This window comes from Lytechinus variegatus, chromosome 1, assembly GCF_018143015.1.
Source record: "Lytechinus variegatus isolate NC3 chromosome 1, Lvar_3.0, whole genome shotgun sequence".
Classification (NCBI taxonomy): domain Eukaryota; kingdom Metazoa; phylum Echinodermata; class Echinoidea; order Temnopleuroida; family Toxopneustidae; genus Lytechinus; species Lytechinus variegatus.
Genome location: NC_054740.1, coordinates 82,438,088 through 82,457,244, shown reverse-complemented (window position 1 = coordinate 82,457,244; position 19,157 = coordinate 82,438,088). Strand labels below are relative to the sequence as shown.

General features: G+C 35.4%; 1 protein-coding gene across 1 annotated transcript; it reads right to left on the bottom strand.

Annotated features, from left to right (window-relative positions):
- Nucleotides 1–359: 359 nt before the first annotated feature.
- Nucleotides 360–10,182, bottom strand: LOC121406579. The gene is made up of 9 exons (XM_041597590.1): nucleotides 9,681–10,182; nucleotides 8,746–9,037; nucleotides 8,173–8,316; nucleotides 7,784–7,855; nucleotides 6,104–6,230; nucleotides 4,780–4,913; nucleotides 2,533–2,765; nucleotides 1,845–1,991; nucleotides 360–881 (listed from the first exon to the last, which is right to left on the bottom strand). Exons 1-9 carry the CDS (start codon nucleotides 9,873–9,875, stop codon nucleotides 711–713), a joined length of 1,515 nt encoding a protein of 504 aa, XP_041453524.1. The 5' UTR covers nucleotides 9,876–10,182; the 3' UTR covers nucleotides 360–710.
- Nucleotides 10,183–19,157: the final 8,975 nt, after the last annotated feature.

Genomic DNA, 19,157 nt, shown 5'->3' with positions numbered 1-19,157 from the left:
ATATTCTAAAAAAAATTTAAATGGTTTTTCGCCTAAAACAGGGAGTTGGAAGTAGAAAATTTGCCAGGGGAAGACGGTTTGTGTTTCATTTTTTAAAACAAAGTTTGCCGATCTCGATCCGTGGTAAAGTGTAGCAACTGATGATAAGTTTATACTTTTGTACCTAATTTCGTAAACAAATTGTGGCCTACAAAACAATTCCTGCATCGAAATTACGAAAAGACGAGAAGTGATCGTCTATTCAAAGATTTTCCGTATACTTTCTACTGTATATTGATGGTTAGATTAAGCAGTAATACATTGGGAGTATCCAGACAAAGCCAAAAAAAAAAAAAAAACGAAACGAAACAAACGAAATAACTCTCGCAACTTGATTCGGTATGTTTATTGTCTTTCATCAGTCGCCTCGATCTAAATTCAGATTGAAAACGTATATCAATCAGTGAATAAGGAAACATCCTTATCAAAATAGATGCATTAACATAGAGAGATAACTAAGTAGAGCATGACACATCAGTATGGTTAACCTGCTTTAAATCTGCACCTATTGCGGTTCATTTCCATTGTACTATGATAATTCAAAACTCTGTCACCTCCGTGACTTCAATTTAATTTTCGCTCATTTCCCTTTGCTGTTATGCAATTATTCCTTCTATCAATTAGGCCATTGCATGTATAAATCCTAATAGATGTACTAATACAATTTTGGTTTAAACAGCTACGAGTTTGCCTATGTCACTGTAGGCGTGAAACACTCGTTTGAAATTAATTAATTGAGTCTCATTCATTTTATCACATCTGAGAGACTTCCAATAAAGGTTGTTGGCGCGTCGTCTGCTGATGGCCAGATCGTGATCGTATTCTTTGGTTGCTGCTTGGATCTAGAAGCAAGGAGAGAAATGGAATGTGTTCATATTCATCTATATTGTATTCATGTTGAAACCAACATCAAACAAAATGTTTCGTTAAGTGCGACCTGCTGACAAGGAACTTATATCCACAATTCTACAGCCCCCCCCCCCCTGAAGAATTGAAAATCCTTACCATGCATGTTTACAAGAATTTAATGAATTTTAAACACCCTCTGATGAGTCTGTTTTCTTTATTTTGTCCTAGTTTGGACAATTTAATTGTTAGGATTTCTATGTTGATGATGATGACAATTAAGTGCGATAGGTGTCCATAATTCTACACCCGCCCGAAGAATTACAATCTTAAAACCTTTTGACAGGTCCGATTTCTTTATTATTTGCCAATTTGGACAATAATAGTATTATTTCACCATCACCATCATCATCATCATCATCATCATCATCACCACTACCACCACCACCATCATCATCATCATCATCATCACCACCACCACCATGATGATGATGATGATGATGATGATGATGATGATGATGATGATGATGATGATCATCATCATGATCATCATGATCATCATCATCTTCATCATCTTCATCATCATCATCACACCACCACCACCGCCGCCACCCTCGTCATCATCCACTATACCACCTCCACCACCACCACTACTATACGATCCATATCCCACCAGCATCATCCTCGTCAGCCATGTCAGCAGCAGCAGCACCACCATCACCATCCTCATCATTGCAACTGTGCCTGGAGATTTATACATAACGGCTCGACCCGCTAAGAAAACTTATATTCGGACCCCCTCAATACCCATGCTTTCGTTATACGATTTTTTTGGATGTTTTACTAAATTGTGCTATTTTATTATGGACAACAATACCATAGGATTTTTTTTTGTTATATGCTTATTTTTACATGAAAATTGCCCCCAAATCTGGAAGTAGAATCTTTTATTTTCATACCTTTTGCCTTATACCTGAAAGATCATCCATGGTCTGAATGATCTTCATCTTGGGAAGACGATCAGCAATCCTCTTCACATTGGGCTGGATCCAGCCTAGACGAGGAACCCATTCCCTCCTCTTCTTCTTTGTATCCTGTCCAACAACCTGTAAATGATCGTGATGATGTTATGGGAGCGGTGATGTGAGATGACGGACGTGACAGGGACGAGTCGGGGGAGAGAACTGACAGGATATAAGACTCTTGTTTGGATGGAGAAACAAAGTTGGATCAAGATTAAAATTTTCACAAAATTCAAGTTCAAAGAGAACTTAATTACATTCAGTTTTTTTCTAGATGAAATAAGCATACATTTTCTTCCATTTGACATCCATTGTTTATAAATTGGTTCAGAAAAGGAAGAAAATTGCATGAAATGGGTGCGCCATTGTCATGATTGTCAATTGTCAATTAAGAATATCACAATCTGTAAGTTTCGATGAAGTGTATAGTACTATTCGCTACTTTTACACTTTTTTTTAAATATCTGAGGAAGGGGTCCACAAAAAAAAATCCGGGGGGAACTTGCCCTTCACCCCCACAACTGCCACCCTTTCAGATAAACCTGCTCTACAAACATGGCATAGATCAAGGGGGGCACTAAAAAAAAAAATCTTAAAACTCTTCTTTTCAAATTATTCTTCTTACTTGACTAACAAGTTCCTCCTCTTTTTTGTTCTCCTCCACCTTGGTTGTGTTGTCGTCTTCCGACTTAAAGTGGACCCGAATTCGAATCTTTCCAGTGAGTCGAGGACGTTCATCAGGGACATCCACTGTTTCGTCCTTTATACGTTTCTTTTTCTTCTTCTTCTTCCTCACGTTTGGCTGTGGAGCGAGCATGATTCTGAGAGGTTCTGCGTAAGGGGACTTATAGTCGTACCCTGGATGATTCAACATCGTAGAAAGGGGTAAAAAGATTAATTTCATAGGGGGTATAGATAATAGTGATTACTCATAGTAATACTTAAAATATTAATATCGTTTATTAGAAAAAAATATGCAATGCCTTTTTGTATCTTCCAGCTTTGTTGACATTAATAAAAAGCAGTAACTTTCATTTGTGTTCATTTTTCTTAAGTTGATGGTTAAACTTTAATTTAATTTGAAACCGAAGTTAACCAAATAAATTCAGGACCTTTCCAAATATTTGTGCCCATCTCATCAGACGAACTGTTATCTTTACTATTGAAAATATACTAGATTATAAACAAAACCCGGTAGATTTATTTTGTATTCTACTCAAATAATCACATTTTCCCAAGAATATCGTCACTTTCCCCCGATATTAAAGTATCTATTTCTTATCTATCAATCTGAGTTGATTATATAGCATCAATTTTCTAGATAATGCAAAACCTGTGAATTTAAACTAGACCTTCGATGTACAAAGAGGAATCTCAAATACACCAATATTATAGGTTTATGGTGTCATTGCCTTCAACACCCCCTAAAAGTCAATGAAGGGGTGTTAAAGCTTCAACAACGGCAGTTTACATTATAAAACGTCCTGATATTTTTCACAATATAGTGCGCAATATGAATATTACATACGCGGTGATGAAGTGTTCAGCATCGATTTTTAAAAAGGGAAAGCGTCGACTCTGAATGAAAAGTTAAGTCTGTTATAGTCATGGATGAATAAAACAGCCGCATAGTATTTTTTTTCAAGTGTATTGATATATAGCAGGGGCGGATCCAGCTTTCGCCAATAGGGAGGGGGGCGAAAAATATTTTCATCTAAATTTTTCTCGATTAGCCGCTATAATCTGATTTTTTTTGTTGGTTTTCCAGGGGGTAGGCCTATAAAAAGACTAAAGTTTTAAGTATATGTTAGTTATTGTTATAAGCAAGATAAGGTATCTCATGTGGTCTTAATATATAATGCGAGCGCGAAGCGCGAGCTAAAATTCTTTGATATTTTGTGTCCTTAGAGCTGAAGATTCTGAGCAGTTTTTATGATCATAAACAAACATAAATATCCAAGTAAACAATGCAAGCGCGAAGAGTGAGCCGAAATTTTATTATAGTAACGTGAAAAGGGACTCATTAGGACTGTTTTAGTGATTAATGAAGAGGATACAAGTATTACCAATTAAATAATGAGTGCGAGCTCAAAATTTTTGATATTCCGACCTGAAAACTGGACAGTCTAAGCGCGTTTTTATTTAAATAAAGAACAATTAAGCTGTGTGTCTCAAACAATTAAATGGGAGCGCGAAGTACGAGCTTATTTTTTTGATATACTGACATGATAAACAGAAAAAGGAGCATTTTGACAATTTTTTGAAAGAATTTCCAAAGAGGATAGGTATCTCACAAATCAAACATTGCGAGCACGCAGCGCGAGCCTGAAAATTTTGATATTACAATTTGTGTAAATCAAACAAAATAATAAAAGCTTGATGTGCGAGTTTAAACATTGTGAGCAAATTGATATAAGAACTGGATATATTAGGGTCATTTAACCCTCTTGAATGGGATTCATTACACAGGCAATGCGAGCGCGAAGCGCGAGCAAATTTTTTTTATATAAAGTCTATTTTCCGATTCTTCCCCTCACCCTTTTCTTGTTTCCTTTCAGGATCGGGCCGGCCGTTACGAGGCTGCATGTAAATTACACATCATGGTTATAATACCTCTTTCTTACTTTTCTTTCTGTTTTTCGTAGTTTCTATCAAGTTAAAGAGTACACTTTTTCTGCAGGTTGTCAAAAAATAGGGGGCTCGGCCCCCTCCTGGATCCGCGCCTGTATAGTGGCGGAACCACTCCAGTCGGCAGAAACGATTGTTAGGAATAGGCCCTCAAAGTTCTTAATGCAGTTGATGTTTTTTTTTAAATAATGATCCTATCTTTTATCATGACGATGGGAAAACAAAATTAAACAGTGGCACTTGCCTTCATTGCTAGCTTGCAGGCGATCAAGATGTTGGGCTAGTTGTTTTTCAGTCAGGCCAATGAGTCTTGCTCCCGCGGCATAATGCATGACAACATGAGGGGCTTGGGCACGTTTGTATTTGGTATTGAAGTATCTGATAAAAAAAAGAGGGAAACAAAACTTCTAAGTAGACTTGTAAACCATTAAACAGGTTAGAGGAGAATGAAACCTTTGGAATAAGATAGCTTGTGTGAAAACAGAAAAATCAAAGATAAATCAAAGAAACAGATCAAAGGAAAGTTTGAGAAAAATCAGACAGATAATGAGTAAGTTATGAGCATTTGAATATTGCGATCACTACTGCTATGGAGATCCTCATGTTGGCAATGCGACAAAGATGTGTGATATCACTTGTGAACTCCCCATTACTTTTTATATAGTGTACATGTATATCACTTCAACTTCCTCTTACCACATCTATCAGTAGATCATGTGTTCTTTCTATATAGGAGGGCATGTAATACAGATACTTCAAGAATACACCATGGATAAAGAGTTTGTATCACCATAAGAAAAATCAAAAAGAGAAACTTTGGGGGTATTTTATAGTCCATCAAAGGGAAAGTTGTTCACATTTGCTATCACACAATCCTTGTCGCGTTGCCAATTGGAGGATCTCCATAGCATTAGTGATTGCAATATTCAAATGCTCATAACTTTCTCATTATTTGTCCGATTTTTCTCAAAATTTCTTTGTTCTTATTCATTGATTTTTCTCTTTCGACACAAGCCTATTTGTTCCAAAGGTTTTATTCTCCTTTAATTTCTTTAACTGTTGTTGGTCTTTCACATTAACATTGTTGTTATTATTGTTGTTGTTGTCAAGATGTGGATAATGAGGGGATCCGCCTCGACAGCTGTGGTGCTCAAAATGTTAGTAAACCCCATCAGAAAATGAACATACTTGAATTTTTCAAGTTCTTTCATGTTTTAAATATAATTGTGAAGTCAGGTGATAACATATTACATTCAACAATAACGTTTGTTTTCTGGACTCGCCGAACGTAGTTTTGGTGTCTACATTAAACACTCAGCATGAACTTAAGGAATGCATTTTGAGTTGGGGTTCACTAACTTTTCAGCACAATTTTATATTCTAGCCTTTGCTGATATCCTATTCACCATGTTCACTTGCACATTGCGTGATCCCCCCCCCCTTTCGGCATTGTTTTCTTGTGTATCGATTGGAGTGTTTGAATACATGTTCGATATTCTCCTTTTTTTGTGAATGTGAAAAAGAAAATGCATTTTACATTTGAATTACAAGGCGTGTAGTGTTTATACCTTTCGAGTACATCCATTTGTTTGAGAGCGGAGGTCTTCATGAACTTGGTAAGGGCGTCAAATAAAACAGTCTCGCGACCCCCTACTACGTCATCTTCCCCAAGAGCGTGCTCGTCATGGCTATCCGCTGGAGAAAGATACAAAATTCGTCAGATTAAAAAAAAACGTATATACATTTGAAGATATTGAATCTAGTGACGGATCCAGGGGGTGGGGGGCAGAAGAGACTGTTATCATGGTTATGACATGTATGAGATTTTTCTCATGAAAGGCATAATCATTCTAAATTCATTTATAGATTTTTCGTTTGTTTTTTTTAATAATGGAATTAGTGCACTTTATGTGACTCGTCAATATCCTGGATTACACCCTTTCTGTGATTTACTTAGTATACGATAAACCATGGCATTGGTACACAATAACCAGTAAAACAATTCACTTAAATAGACCGATATTTTTTGAAAACATTACAGCATGAATATAAGTAATTCGGAAATTGCATCAGTTTGTGCGAACACTATCCGAGTGAAATTTCTTCATAATGTATTATGACTTGATTCCTGTCAATTTTAATTTGATAACGCAACATTGTTTTGAAAATTGACTAAGAAATCAAATAGACTTGACCTTCAACTGACACTATTTTGAATCAAATTTGACTGAGATAGAATTATGAGAAATTGTGATTCTTTTACTAAAGCTGAAATCAAAGACAAAGGGGTTTTTAAAGATCAAGTCCACCTCATAAAATGTTGATTTAAATCAAAAGAGAAAAAATCAGACAAGCATAGTGCTGAAAATTTCATCAAAATCGGATGTAAAATAAGAAAGTTATGACATTTTAAAGTTTCGCTTATTTTTCACAAAATAGTTATATGCACATTTAGTCACATGCAAATGAGAGAATCGATGACGTCACTCACTCACTATTTCTTCTGTTTTTTTTATTGCTTGAATTATACAATATTTCAATTTTTACAGATTCAACAATAAGAACCAGTTCGACTGAACCATATAATGTTAAACAATGGTAATTCCACATGTTCAATGAGAAATAAAACTTTGTTTCACAGGACAATGAGAAAAATATAATATTTCATATTTCTTACAATAAAATACAAAAGATAAAGTTAGTGAGTGATGTCATCAGTTCCCTCATTTGCATACCGACCGGGATGTGCATATAACTTTTATTTGATATTAAGCAAAACTTTAAATTGTCATAGCTTTCTTATTTTACATCCGATTTTGATGAAATTTTCAGTTTATGCTCGTTGGATTTTTCTCTTTTTATTCTCAGCCTTCGCACTTTTTTCCCCACTACCCTGTTGATCAGAAGTTCCCCCTCCCATCTTTTGTGCTCTCCCTCGTAGAAGCAAGAATAAAATTGGCCTCTACTTCTTTTGAGCGATGAATTTTTCCTGTGAAAATTTCGCGGCAACTATATGACAGTAAGAACGCAATTTCGGGCTAACAGTGCGAGCAATTTGAGCAATGAATTATTCCTGTCAAAAATTTCGCGGCAACTATATGACAGTAAGAACTCAATTTTCGGGCTAACTTTGCGAAACCAAATCGATCAACTTTCTTTGCCACCCTCCCCCATGTCCCCGTTTTTAAAATCCTGGGTCTATCATAATACACAATGCTATCACTGTGTTATTATTTCGTTATACTTACCAAAAGTTTCAAGGAATTTTTCAGTATTTGTCATCAGCGTCAGAAACTCTTCAAAGTCAATTTCCCCACTTCCTGCAAATAAACAATCAATATAATTGATAAGCATTACTTGGCAATTAACCTTGATTATTGACTAAAACTATTCGTTTTAGATGGTAATTTGTTACCAGCTCACAAGCCTAATATTGTAATTTTGTGTTTTTATTTCAAGCATAATTAAATGAATGTTTATCGCGACAATTATCTTCATTTTTCATTATGTTCATGTTTTTGCAAAAAGATAAATAAATAGATAAATGCAATTGGCTTGGCTAGAAATATTTACAGAATGGCATAGGTCTTTATTGTCTGTCACTGACGTTCTTTCAAATAAATATAATAAATCTTACCGTCTTTGTCGATCTCTTCCAGAACATCTCGGATATCTTGTGCGGGTAGATGGATGTCCACAGAGCTCAAAGCTAGCTGAAGCTCATCTGCATCAATGGTTCCTCCACCATTGCTGTCGAAGAGATCGAACACCTCTTGGAAAGCTGAAGAAAAAAAATTAATCAAATCCCATCAAGACGATTGTTAAAAATTATCATTGGTTAATTTTCACTAAAATCCTCCAAACGTGGTTGAGAACAACAAATCTATTTCAATCTAACAATACACATTTAAACAGGACCTAATCTAATGAAATATAATCCCATCTAATTCAATCCAATTATAATATTCTCAACAGACACAGCAGCCCAATTACCATCCCCTCCTGGCTGTAACGATTTTATAGCTGAAATTTAATAGCTATATTTTATGAAAGAATAAATCCATAAGAACGACAGAGTTTTTATTTTATTATTGCACATTTTTAAAGACTCGAATGTGAGAATGTCATTCCAAAATTATTACATTATCGAAGATTTGCCCCGGAGATTTGCCAAATCTCTTTGAAGACATACACCCTTTTCAAACAATACCTTCAACCTGCTCTTTGGTGAGTGCAGGTTCGGGTTCAGCTGATTTCTTCTTGCGTCGCTGATGAGGAGAGTATGACATGTCATCCATTCGACTACCGCGCCGGTTATGTGCACCATCTCCAGGGTGGCTGCTCCCTCGCCTGCCGTAGGGTGGACCCTTTCCGTAGTCAACTGTACTCTGGCGTCGACCTCCCGAGCCAGTCTCCGGTAGCACGCTACCTCTTCGGAAGTACCCATCGCCCATGGTGCTGCCTCGCCTTCCACCAGTTGCTACGCTTCCACGACGACTTTGCTGAGGGAAAAAATTATTAAGATATAAATCTATTTTCCTATTAATTTATGATATCTATCTGGCAAAGATCCAGGATTGACCAGTGAGGCGGGGGAAGGGGGGGGGGGGGCAGGCCCGTCACATTTTCTTCATTTTTAGACAATAATGATAATAAAAAAAACATCACTATGCAACAATGGCCTCCTCTTGACGCCAGGGTCAGGGAAAGAGCTCCCCTCCAAAATTCGAAGGCCTATTATACACTTGTATTATCTTTAAAAAAAGCCCTTGGACGGGGGGCATCTGGATCACCCTCTGTCCCCAGATCAGCCTCTGTCTCCAGATAGTATATTATGTAATACTCTTAGGGAATTAAAACATAATTTTATAATAAAAGGAAAAACCCATCTATTATTCATTCATCTATTTATTATTCTATCATCATCATCATCATCATCATCATCATCATCATCATCATTATCATCATCATCATCATTCTCCTCTTCTTCTTCTTATACCTTTTCTTCTCCACCATCACATTGCCACCAATATTCATTATGAGAAGCTGTAGTAGGCCAAAAGTAATATTAACAGGGTAATATCTGGTGGTGGGTGGCTTAAAAAAAATGGACACCATGAATTTATTTTTGTTCAGTTTACATACCCCACTTGACGGTATGGTACTCTTGCTTCGTCTTTCCTGATCTTCAGATTTAGTTCGAAATCTATCGGAGCTACTCGCTTTTGGTATAGCCCCAATACTCTCCCTACTGTTCTTGGTACTGTAATTGTTATTCTTCAACGACTCCATGTCACTGCGGTGGAGATATATTGCCCCTCTTCTACTTACATCCGACATGATTTTTTTTTTAATTAACCTAATTATGAACCAAACAAATGTTTACAAAAAATTGGTCTGCTGATACTGAATAGTGCTTTATTGTTATTTCCAGAAAGGTGAAACCAGCCGGACATTTTAGTTGCTCGTCATTTTACCTCAAGTCGACTTTTCTGTACGCTGTTTACGTACCGATGTGGATTTGTTTATGTCTGACGTCACCGTGGGAAAGTTTACTCGAGTCGAGACATCCCGCGTGACCCGACCTATATTACGATTTGGTGATGTCATAATGGATAAACTAAAGGAATCAACCATCCGCGCAAATTTGGTCACATGCGCGCTCATAAAACTCCCATCACGTGTTAGACAAAATGTGACCCGCCCTCTATACAGGCCCCGCCCATAGAGTTACATACGTACTAATTATATAACTCTATGGCCCCGCCCTTTTCAGTGATATTACATGTGTATTTGCACGAGACATGACAACTGCAATGCGCATGAACAGTCGCATTGGATGTGTGGGCCTAAAATAAAACAAAGTATAACAATTTTTAGTTTCGCTTTTTTTCTTCTTCACAAAACAGTAGCTAACAGTATTGGTCAATGAATACGATCGTGTTGGGATCTTGGGATCTTGTATGCTATGAGAATAAAAGAATCGATCATTTTGGGGGGTTGCGTTTATATATGTTCAAATTTTACAGATTTGATGATAAAAAAAACCCTACTCCGACTTATGGCAGTAAACTAAACAAGGCGGCCTTGAGTATTAAGGGGAATCCAGCCTTGGCCATAGAATGTTGTGTTGGGAAGGAGAAAAATGAATTAAACAGAGTGGTGAAAGTTTGAAAGAAATCGGACAAGCAATAAGAAAGTTATAGCTGCTTTAAAATTGAGATCACTAATACCATGTAGATTTCAAATTGGCAACTGGGTAAGTAAATTATGACAAGGGGCAAGGACAACTTTCCCATAGGCCATGTACTTTATTATCAGGGATTTGTGGTTTTCTCATAAGTACTCATTCCCCTGGGGCAGTGATCTAAATATAACCCAGGTAGTATATTGTTTAATGTCCTCATGAAAGAAAGATATAATTTGAAATAAAACTTTTTGGAAAAATGACATTTTAGCCATAATATGTATTGGAGTAAATGGAAGTGTAGTCCTTGCCTTACATCACTATGACATCACATAAGCAGCCAATTTGAAGTCTTCATGGGTATAGTGATTACCAATATTTACAACTTTAAAAAATTCATAACTTTCTTGTTATTTGTCCAATGTTGTTCAAACTTTCACCTATCAACTTGTATGATTTTTCTTTTTATTATAAAAACAAGGTTTAATTTGGGTTGGATTCCCTTTTAAATTAAACCGTGATATACATTTTAGATGGATAATGTAAATATTCTTTTTCAGGTATTCATGCAAATACAAATAATACTAATAAAAATAAAATGAAAATAAATATAGTGAATGTGTGACGAAAGGCTGTGCATTCCCACTTGCATACTGCCATTGATGTGCATTTCACTCTGTTTTCAGCTAATCAGCGAAAACCATGCTGTAACTTTTAATTTTACATAAAATTTCATTTTGTTTGCATTATTTTTATTTTTCCCTATTCATTCATTTTTATTGACATTGTTTTATTTCTACAAATGTTGTGCAGAGCAACTGAAATTAGATATCTAGGTGAGAGTGAGACTCCCATCGGTGAATTATATAATATTAGGGTCAAAATTAGTGAGATTAAAAGAAATCCATGAAAAACTTTAGTAAGAAGGGACCAAAATGAGTGAGTCACTACGGTATGAATTAGAGTTTGAAGCCCTGTGATTTAGTATCATTTATATAGTTTAGTTTAGTTTACTCCAACGATGTTTAGTATCCCTAAATTAGACCTCAAAATAGCCAATCTGGAATAAAATTATTGGAAATGGTTTTTCAACTGATTTGAGTAGGTATGGGTGTCAACATTTACCAAAAAAAAGTTAGGAGGAATACGGGTTGGGGAAAGTGGTTTTTTTCAAGGTCAAAGGTCAATGACCTTTTTATATATACCGTATAATGATATCTATGAGATGGAAAGGCGCAGGTTGGTGATAATGGTGTCAAAATGCACAAATTTGTACCATAATATCAAATAAAATAAAATTAAGTACCTAGCATGCATATTCACCGATGAAATTCAAGGTCAAAGCCTTTCAAAGGTCAATGAACTTTTCTTACATCATATACCATACTGTATAATGGTATCTCTGAGATGATAAGGTACAGGCTAGTGAGCATGGTGTCAAAATGTACAGATTCTTACAAGAAGGTAAAATAGAATGAATGTGAGTACCTAGAATGGACATTCACCAATAAAATTCAAGGTCAAAGCTTTCAAAAGGTCAATGACCTTTTTACATTATATATATCATACTGTATAATGGTATCTCTGAGATGAAAAGGCACAGCTTGGTGATCATGGTGTCAAAATGCACAGATTCTGATCAGAAGATCAAATAAAATAAAATTAAGGACATAGAATGCATATTCACCCATAAAATTTAAGGCCAAAGGTCAATGACCTTTTATGCATTATATACCATATTATATACTGGTATCTCGAAGATAAAACGGTGCAGGTTGGTGTTCTTGGTGTCAGAATACACAGATTCTTACAGGAAGATCAAATGAAATGAAATTAAGTATCGACAATGCACATTCACCCTTAAAATTCAAAGACAAAGGTCAATGTCCTTTTTGACATTAGATAATAATAATGGTATCTCTGAGATAAAACACCGCAGGTTAGTGATCTTGGTGCCAAAATGCAAAGATTTGTACAAGACTGAATCTTCTGAAAATGGGTAGGATAGGTCTAACTCTCTTGTCACAGCTAGCATCATCTGAGAGCATTTCCAAACAGCAGAGGGATGATGATGAAGTGAAGGCCATCATTAGAGCTGCATGTATATCAACTTCAACAAAGATGAATTCCTGTATTATTATTAATATACCTCTCATTGCGAGCTGCCAGAATCTCTTGAGATGCTAATGTTGCAGGACAAAACTTCATATCTGCTCTCTGCCGTACGTCACCCATGATGCTATTTCTACTAGGTGTCAGTTTGTACAAGGATCATTATTTGGTCCAGAATAACTGAGTGTTATCATGCACAAATTAGGCATATGATATGATAATGAAATTCAAAAGGAGATAATAGCTTAAAAGTACACATCCATTGACCTAACAAAACTCCTACAGCACCACGTCCAGTTCTTGAGAATCAAGCTATGCAACATATCAGCAATAATATATACCCTGGTCTGATATCCCTTGACAGAACGTTATTAGGCTTTCATTGAATGGGCCAGATCAAAGTCCTGAAAATGTCAGAAGGTTTTCAAAAGTTTAATTACTCTTTGCTGAAGTTGAGACACTTAACTTCATTTACTATGACAAAAGCTGCAGCTCTAATGATTGCCTTATTTTAATTCTTCATCATTGCCCCTGGCTATATGAAAATGTTCTTAGATGATGCATGCCATTAGGGTTAGGCCTATCCTTTCCATTTACAGATTAAGTTATAGTTTATAGTATTGATTGTAGCAATTGAGGTTAGTGACCTATTGCTACAGAAAAATTAGTACCTTGATTTAGATTTATAAAATGCATATGTAAATGTTGCTACTTTAGACAACTTCACCATTTTAGATTATATCATACATGATTTTTTTTTACACTTTTGGCAATGCATTACTACAATATATATTAAAAAGTGCTATTTGATATCGATTTCACCTCGAACTTGTATTTTGACGTCATCATTGGTCAAGGAATTAACTATTAAATTTGTGTTCATTTTCCATGCAGGTCAGTCTTTTTACCATCAGAATCACTATATACAATGAAGTTATCAAATTATTGACCTATTTACTTAAATTCCCTGACGTTATTGATATAGTTGATTGACTTCTAACCTTAAATATATTTTCCATGGCCATTATTTATCCTTATTTCAGAGTGAAATATTATTATTAAACATCCAAGTTTTCATTACAAATAGGTATCTTTCTTTCCACAATTCACAAAATGTGAATATAATATTTATGAATTACTATCTTTTTTTTGGGGGGGGATCATGCATGGATGTATGAATATTTATTAACCCGTTCGCGACGGCATAGTAGAATAGGTTCTAACACCCCAAACGAGATTAATCAGCCGGCCATGTCAAGTTCGAACAGCTCCATTGTTCCGTGCGTGCGAGCTGGATCGTTGATTACAAAAGCGTGTGTGCGATCCACGATGAGTGAATTGATCGATCGATAGTTTTCGCGCATGCGTAGTTCATTTCCTGTTTTGGCTGCACGGAGTTCAGAGCTCACCTGTCGCTCCAGTGCTATAATTATGTCCGTACAGAGTGACTTCTTTGAGAATGTATTGTTGGTGATGTGGGTTTTGAAGTTCTTCTTGGACTTCTTCTTTTTCGATATTACTATTATCATAATATTCTCATAATGTTACTATTATCATAATATTCTCATAATGTTACTATTATCATAATATTCTCCCTTCCTTTCTTCTTCCTTTTCTTCTTTTTCGATCTTCTTATTATTATCAAAATTATTCTCATTTCTTTTCTTCTCATATTCTTCTTTTTCGATATTCTTCTTATCTTATCATCCTCATTTCCTTTCTTCTTTTGTTCGATCTCTGTCTCATCTTTTTGTTCTTATACTTCCTATTTATAGACCCCCCCCCTTCTCCCTTGATATAGTCTTGCTTTGTTTCCTCTTGCAAATGAAATCCTCCTTGTTTTTTTCTTCCTTTTTTATAATGCTCCCTTTTCATTTTCTCCTTCTTCTTCTTCACTGATAATTGTGTAATCCTACACCTCCTCCATCTCCTAAGTTTTCTCTTTCTATTTCCCTTCTGTTTATTCTTGTTATGAATTTGCTTGTGCTTCTTTTTTTCGCCTTTTTTCTTCGTCGTCTTATCTTCTCTTTATACCTATTCTCATTCTTTTACTCCCGTCGTCCTATTTTGCTTAATTTTGTTCTCTCTGTTTTTCTCTTCATGCAAAATGAAAAAAATGAAGAATATGATATTTCCTTTTAAAAGTATGCCCCCCAAAACATGAATCTTCAAATATCGTTATATGCATACAAGTAATAATTTCTGAACAAGAAATCATAATCTTCTCGATTATAGGTGGTATACGACAATTATTATGAAGATTATTTATCATTTATCATCCAATTACTTAAGTTAGCCCACCCCATCCCCCATGATCACCATTATCTTCTCCCTTCATCTTTTTTTCTGTTTCGTCTGCTTTTTTATTTTATCTTTTTCTTTGTCTTATATCATTATTATATTCATAATCTTAACCATTGTTGTTATTATTATCAATATTATTATTTTTATTATCCGATTGTTATATTTTCTTTTATTATTTGTTATTATCATTGTTAGTGTTGATAGTAATGTTTATAATTGTTATCATTGATATTATGTAAACATTTGAATATTTTACATATAAAGAATAAAAAAAATAGTTTAATTCGATTGAAAAATATTATTGTTATTGTCATGAATGCCATCCATCTAATCCCCTTACCTCTAGTCAACCTCTACTTGTATTCTCTCTCTCCTCTATTTTCCCTTTACTTTTTTCCCTTCTATTCAATCAGTAGCTTACGCAGGGGGGGGAGAGGGTTCAATTTCATACGAGGCGCTTTTAATCGAAAAAAAATGTACTACAACACTGCGCAGACAAGTGGGTTATGCTCTCTCTCTCTTCTTCATCTCCCGTTCCGTGCCCCCCGGCCCTCTCTCTATTTTTTCCCTTCTGAGTATATTCTCGTCATCACAGAAATATGTCCAAACCCGGCCCTCCAAGCCCAACCCATACTAAAAAATAGAACCTACATTAGGATAGGTGCCCGGCATATTTGGCCCATAATCAATTTCAAATGATTTCTAGATTTTATACGTCGTCGAGAAATGTTCAACAAAAACCTCCAAATTATTTCCTTAATTCAAAATCCAACGGAGACGTTGCCATGTATTTGTGTAAAAAAATGAATATTATGTATCAAATGATTCTAGTAATTAAAATTGTATTAAAAACAAGACATATTCTGCCTTTCTTTCATTATCCAAGAATATACAATAAGTCCCTGCAAACCGTTTTATTTATTGTGAACTTACTCAATTCTCAGTTTATTTCACTAGTTTAGAACGTGTGTGGTTATTTTCTTGACATTTATGTGCAAAGGATTTAATGATCAACAAATGATTAGTAATTCATGGAAAATGCAAGAAAAATAACTTAATTATATGTTGGACAATTTAAAATGGAAAAAATGAGTGTGACCAGAAAGACATTTTCGGTTTTGCTGGTAATCTAGTTGTCAGAGATCGGCGGTGAACCAAGGAATTCTTGGTGGAGGGGACTATAAATGCGCTACTTTTTCTTTACTTTTTTTCTGACAAGCAAAGGGGGGGGGAGAAATAGAGGTCAGCAATGAAATCGCAACCCAAGTTACACCATTACTATATTTTATACCCTTTTTTTTATTCTAGTGCATATAAATTATATTCCATCATTTAACCCCCCCCCCCCATTTGTTTCGCCACACTCACTGTCAAATTTTCGGACAATATATGATTTGATTAACATTTTAGGAACTTTCCGTTCGGAAATTATTATTTCCTGCGTTCAGTTTGTTTTAATATCCAATTTCGTCAAGATGAAAAAGGACTCTGAAAATAATAACCTGCATTGCCAAAGTATAATTCTAAAATGTCGTAAGTGTATATAATTTCTCACCCGGTACATTCACCTTTACAGAATTTCGATGTATTAAAATAATTATTATGTTTTATTTCTCCACTTCCTTTTTCCTTGTAGCCAACAATCCATAAGAGCTGCGATGAAAATACAAATATAACGAGTTAATTAGAGAACTGTAAGACGAAGAGCGTGCTTCAAAAGAGATACATAGAAAGGCCATTCTCGCCTGCCTAAATATCATATTCCAGCTCATATTAAGTGATATATATTATCTCTAATTAATTAATTAATTGTCTTTATTAATCAATTCATGTACTGATTGCTTTTTCTCATATTTATCTTTATCAAAGTTGAACGTCTGTTATATTCTATGGAGAACGGCCAAAATGAAACAAATAACTGAATGGACGTATATGGAATCACAATATGCTTTATGCCGTTTTTCTCGCACCCTTCTAACAAGCAATTAAAAAAAATTAAACGAGCCGCATGATGATAATGATTAATAATTCATATAATATCCACTAAACATTGTGATCAAGGCGCTCTACTTATTCATTACCCGGCTTACATCATTTTTTCCGTGAAAAGCATTATAGGCCTGTTTGCAGACATAAACATAAATATTTTATTTTAATATATTCTGCTTTTCATTCCCTCTATCTTCTCGAATAATATATCCATGGAATGCATATTTACTCCATGCTCTGGATTCCTATCGCATCACATTTTTTTTATATGCAGGTCAAACCAAACCACGATAACATACTCAATCAGAATAAAATCAATTGGGGAAACCTTAGATTTTTTTTCGAAAATTCATATGAGATTACTGATATGGATAAAACATGCTTCATATACTTTGTACATCGTAAATAACACATATTAGTCTTCATTAGCATGATTATGCCTATGTCACGGCGTTTATCACTCTTTGGTGTTAAACCAAACTGACAAAGTGTGAATTCATCCGTACATCCTTCCCTTTCAAGTCACTCTTTTACATTGTTAGTAAGCGGCAACTTTATTGACCTTCGCTGGATGCCCTTTTGTGATTTTGAAAGGAAAGGGGGCCATGCCTCCATCAATTACCACATCCGTATCGTTAGAACAAAATAGAGTGTACGTACGATCCGAGGTATTCTCAATAGCCAGCTGTATACACTTTTTGTTTAGGATTATAGAAATCGATATCAACTTAAAGTCGTGTACTCTCTTCTAGTTTGATCTAGCTTGATCAGTTCATGAAGTTGAATATTATGACAGCCATTTTCAAGAGGCAAAATAATGCACCTAAATGAAAGAAGAAAACAAAAATCGATGTGTTATAAACTGAAACCATGATTTTTCTTCTTCCTATATTTTATCAACGGCGCCATTTTTTAAAAAAGAAGTGCACACCTAGTTAGCAGTAATGCATATAGCATTTTCATTTATTTGAAAGCAGGATAAAAGAGCATTGTAGATTAAATGCCTTGCTCACGGGCATAGGTGCCGCGGCCGGGATCGAACCCCGGACTTTTTGAAACCTCACAAGCAATCTTATAAAGTATCGATCGTTTTCAATCTATCGTTGATCATATCAGCGCACGCACGCAGCTCTGCGTGCGTTTTGGGTTGCATTTCGCTGCTCCCATTGTTTTCCCTCACTTTTATTGATTACGGTATATACGTGGTTCTGCGAAACTGAAAATCGTTGAAATCAAGCTTCCATCGCGGCAATGCCCACTGTACGCCAATATTGGACTCTCTTCGAAGCATAACTCGTTTTATAATGCTTTATAAACTATAGAAACAAAAGGTAAAAACGTATGACTTTCTGGAATGTGTAGTTTAATTAATGGACATTGTAATTATAACACAGAAAAGGCAGAAACATAGTATGAAATTGTATTTTTAAAGCCTGCAAATGGATGCGAGTAATAGCCTTTGGGGAACCGACTATATACGGCTCCCGTACATGAATAAGTTTTAGGGAACCGTATATATCCGGCTCCCGTTGGCAACGGGTTAACTTTTGACCTTTGACTCTGGATATCAAAGGTGAAGGTTAATTCTTTATGATTATTTTGTGCCTTTCATCTTCTTGCAAAAACTGCTTTTTGACACCAAATCACCAACCTGCGACTTTTCATCTCAGAGATACCATTATACCGTATATAATGTAAAAAGGTCATTGACCTTTGCAAGGCTTTGACCTTGAATCTCATTGGTAAATGAGCATTGTAGGTACCTTATTTGATTTTATTTGATCTTCTTGTAAGAATCTGTGAATTTTTGACACCAAGATCACCAACTTGCGCCTTTTCATCTCAGAGATACCATTGTACCGTATATGGTATATAATGTAAAAGGGTCATTGACCTTTGAAAGGCTTTGGGCTTGAATTTCATTGGTGAATAAGCATTGTGGGTACTTGATTTGATTTTATTTGATCTTCTTGTAAGAATCTGCGCATTTTGACACCAAGATCACCAACCCGTGCCTTTTCATCTAAGAT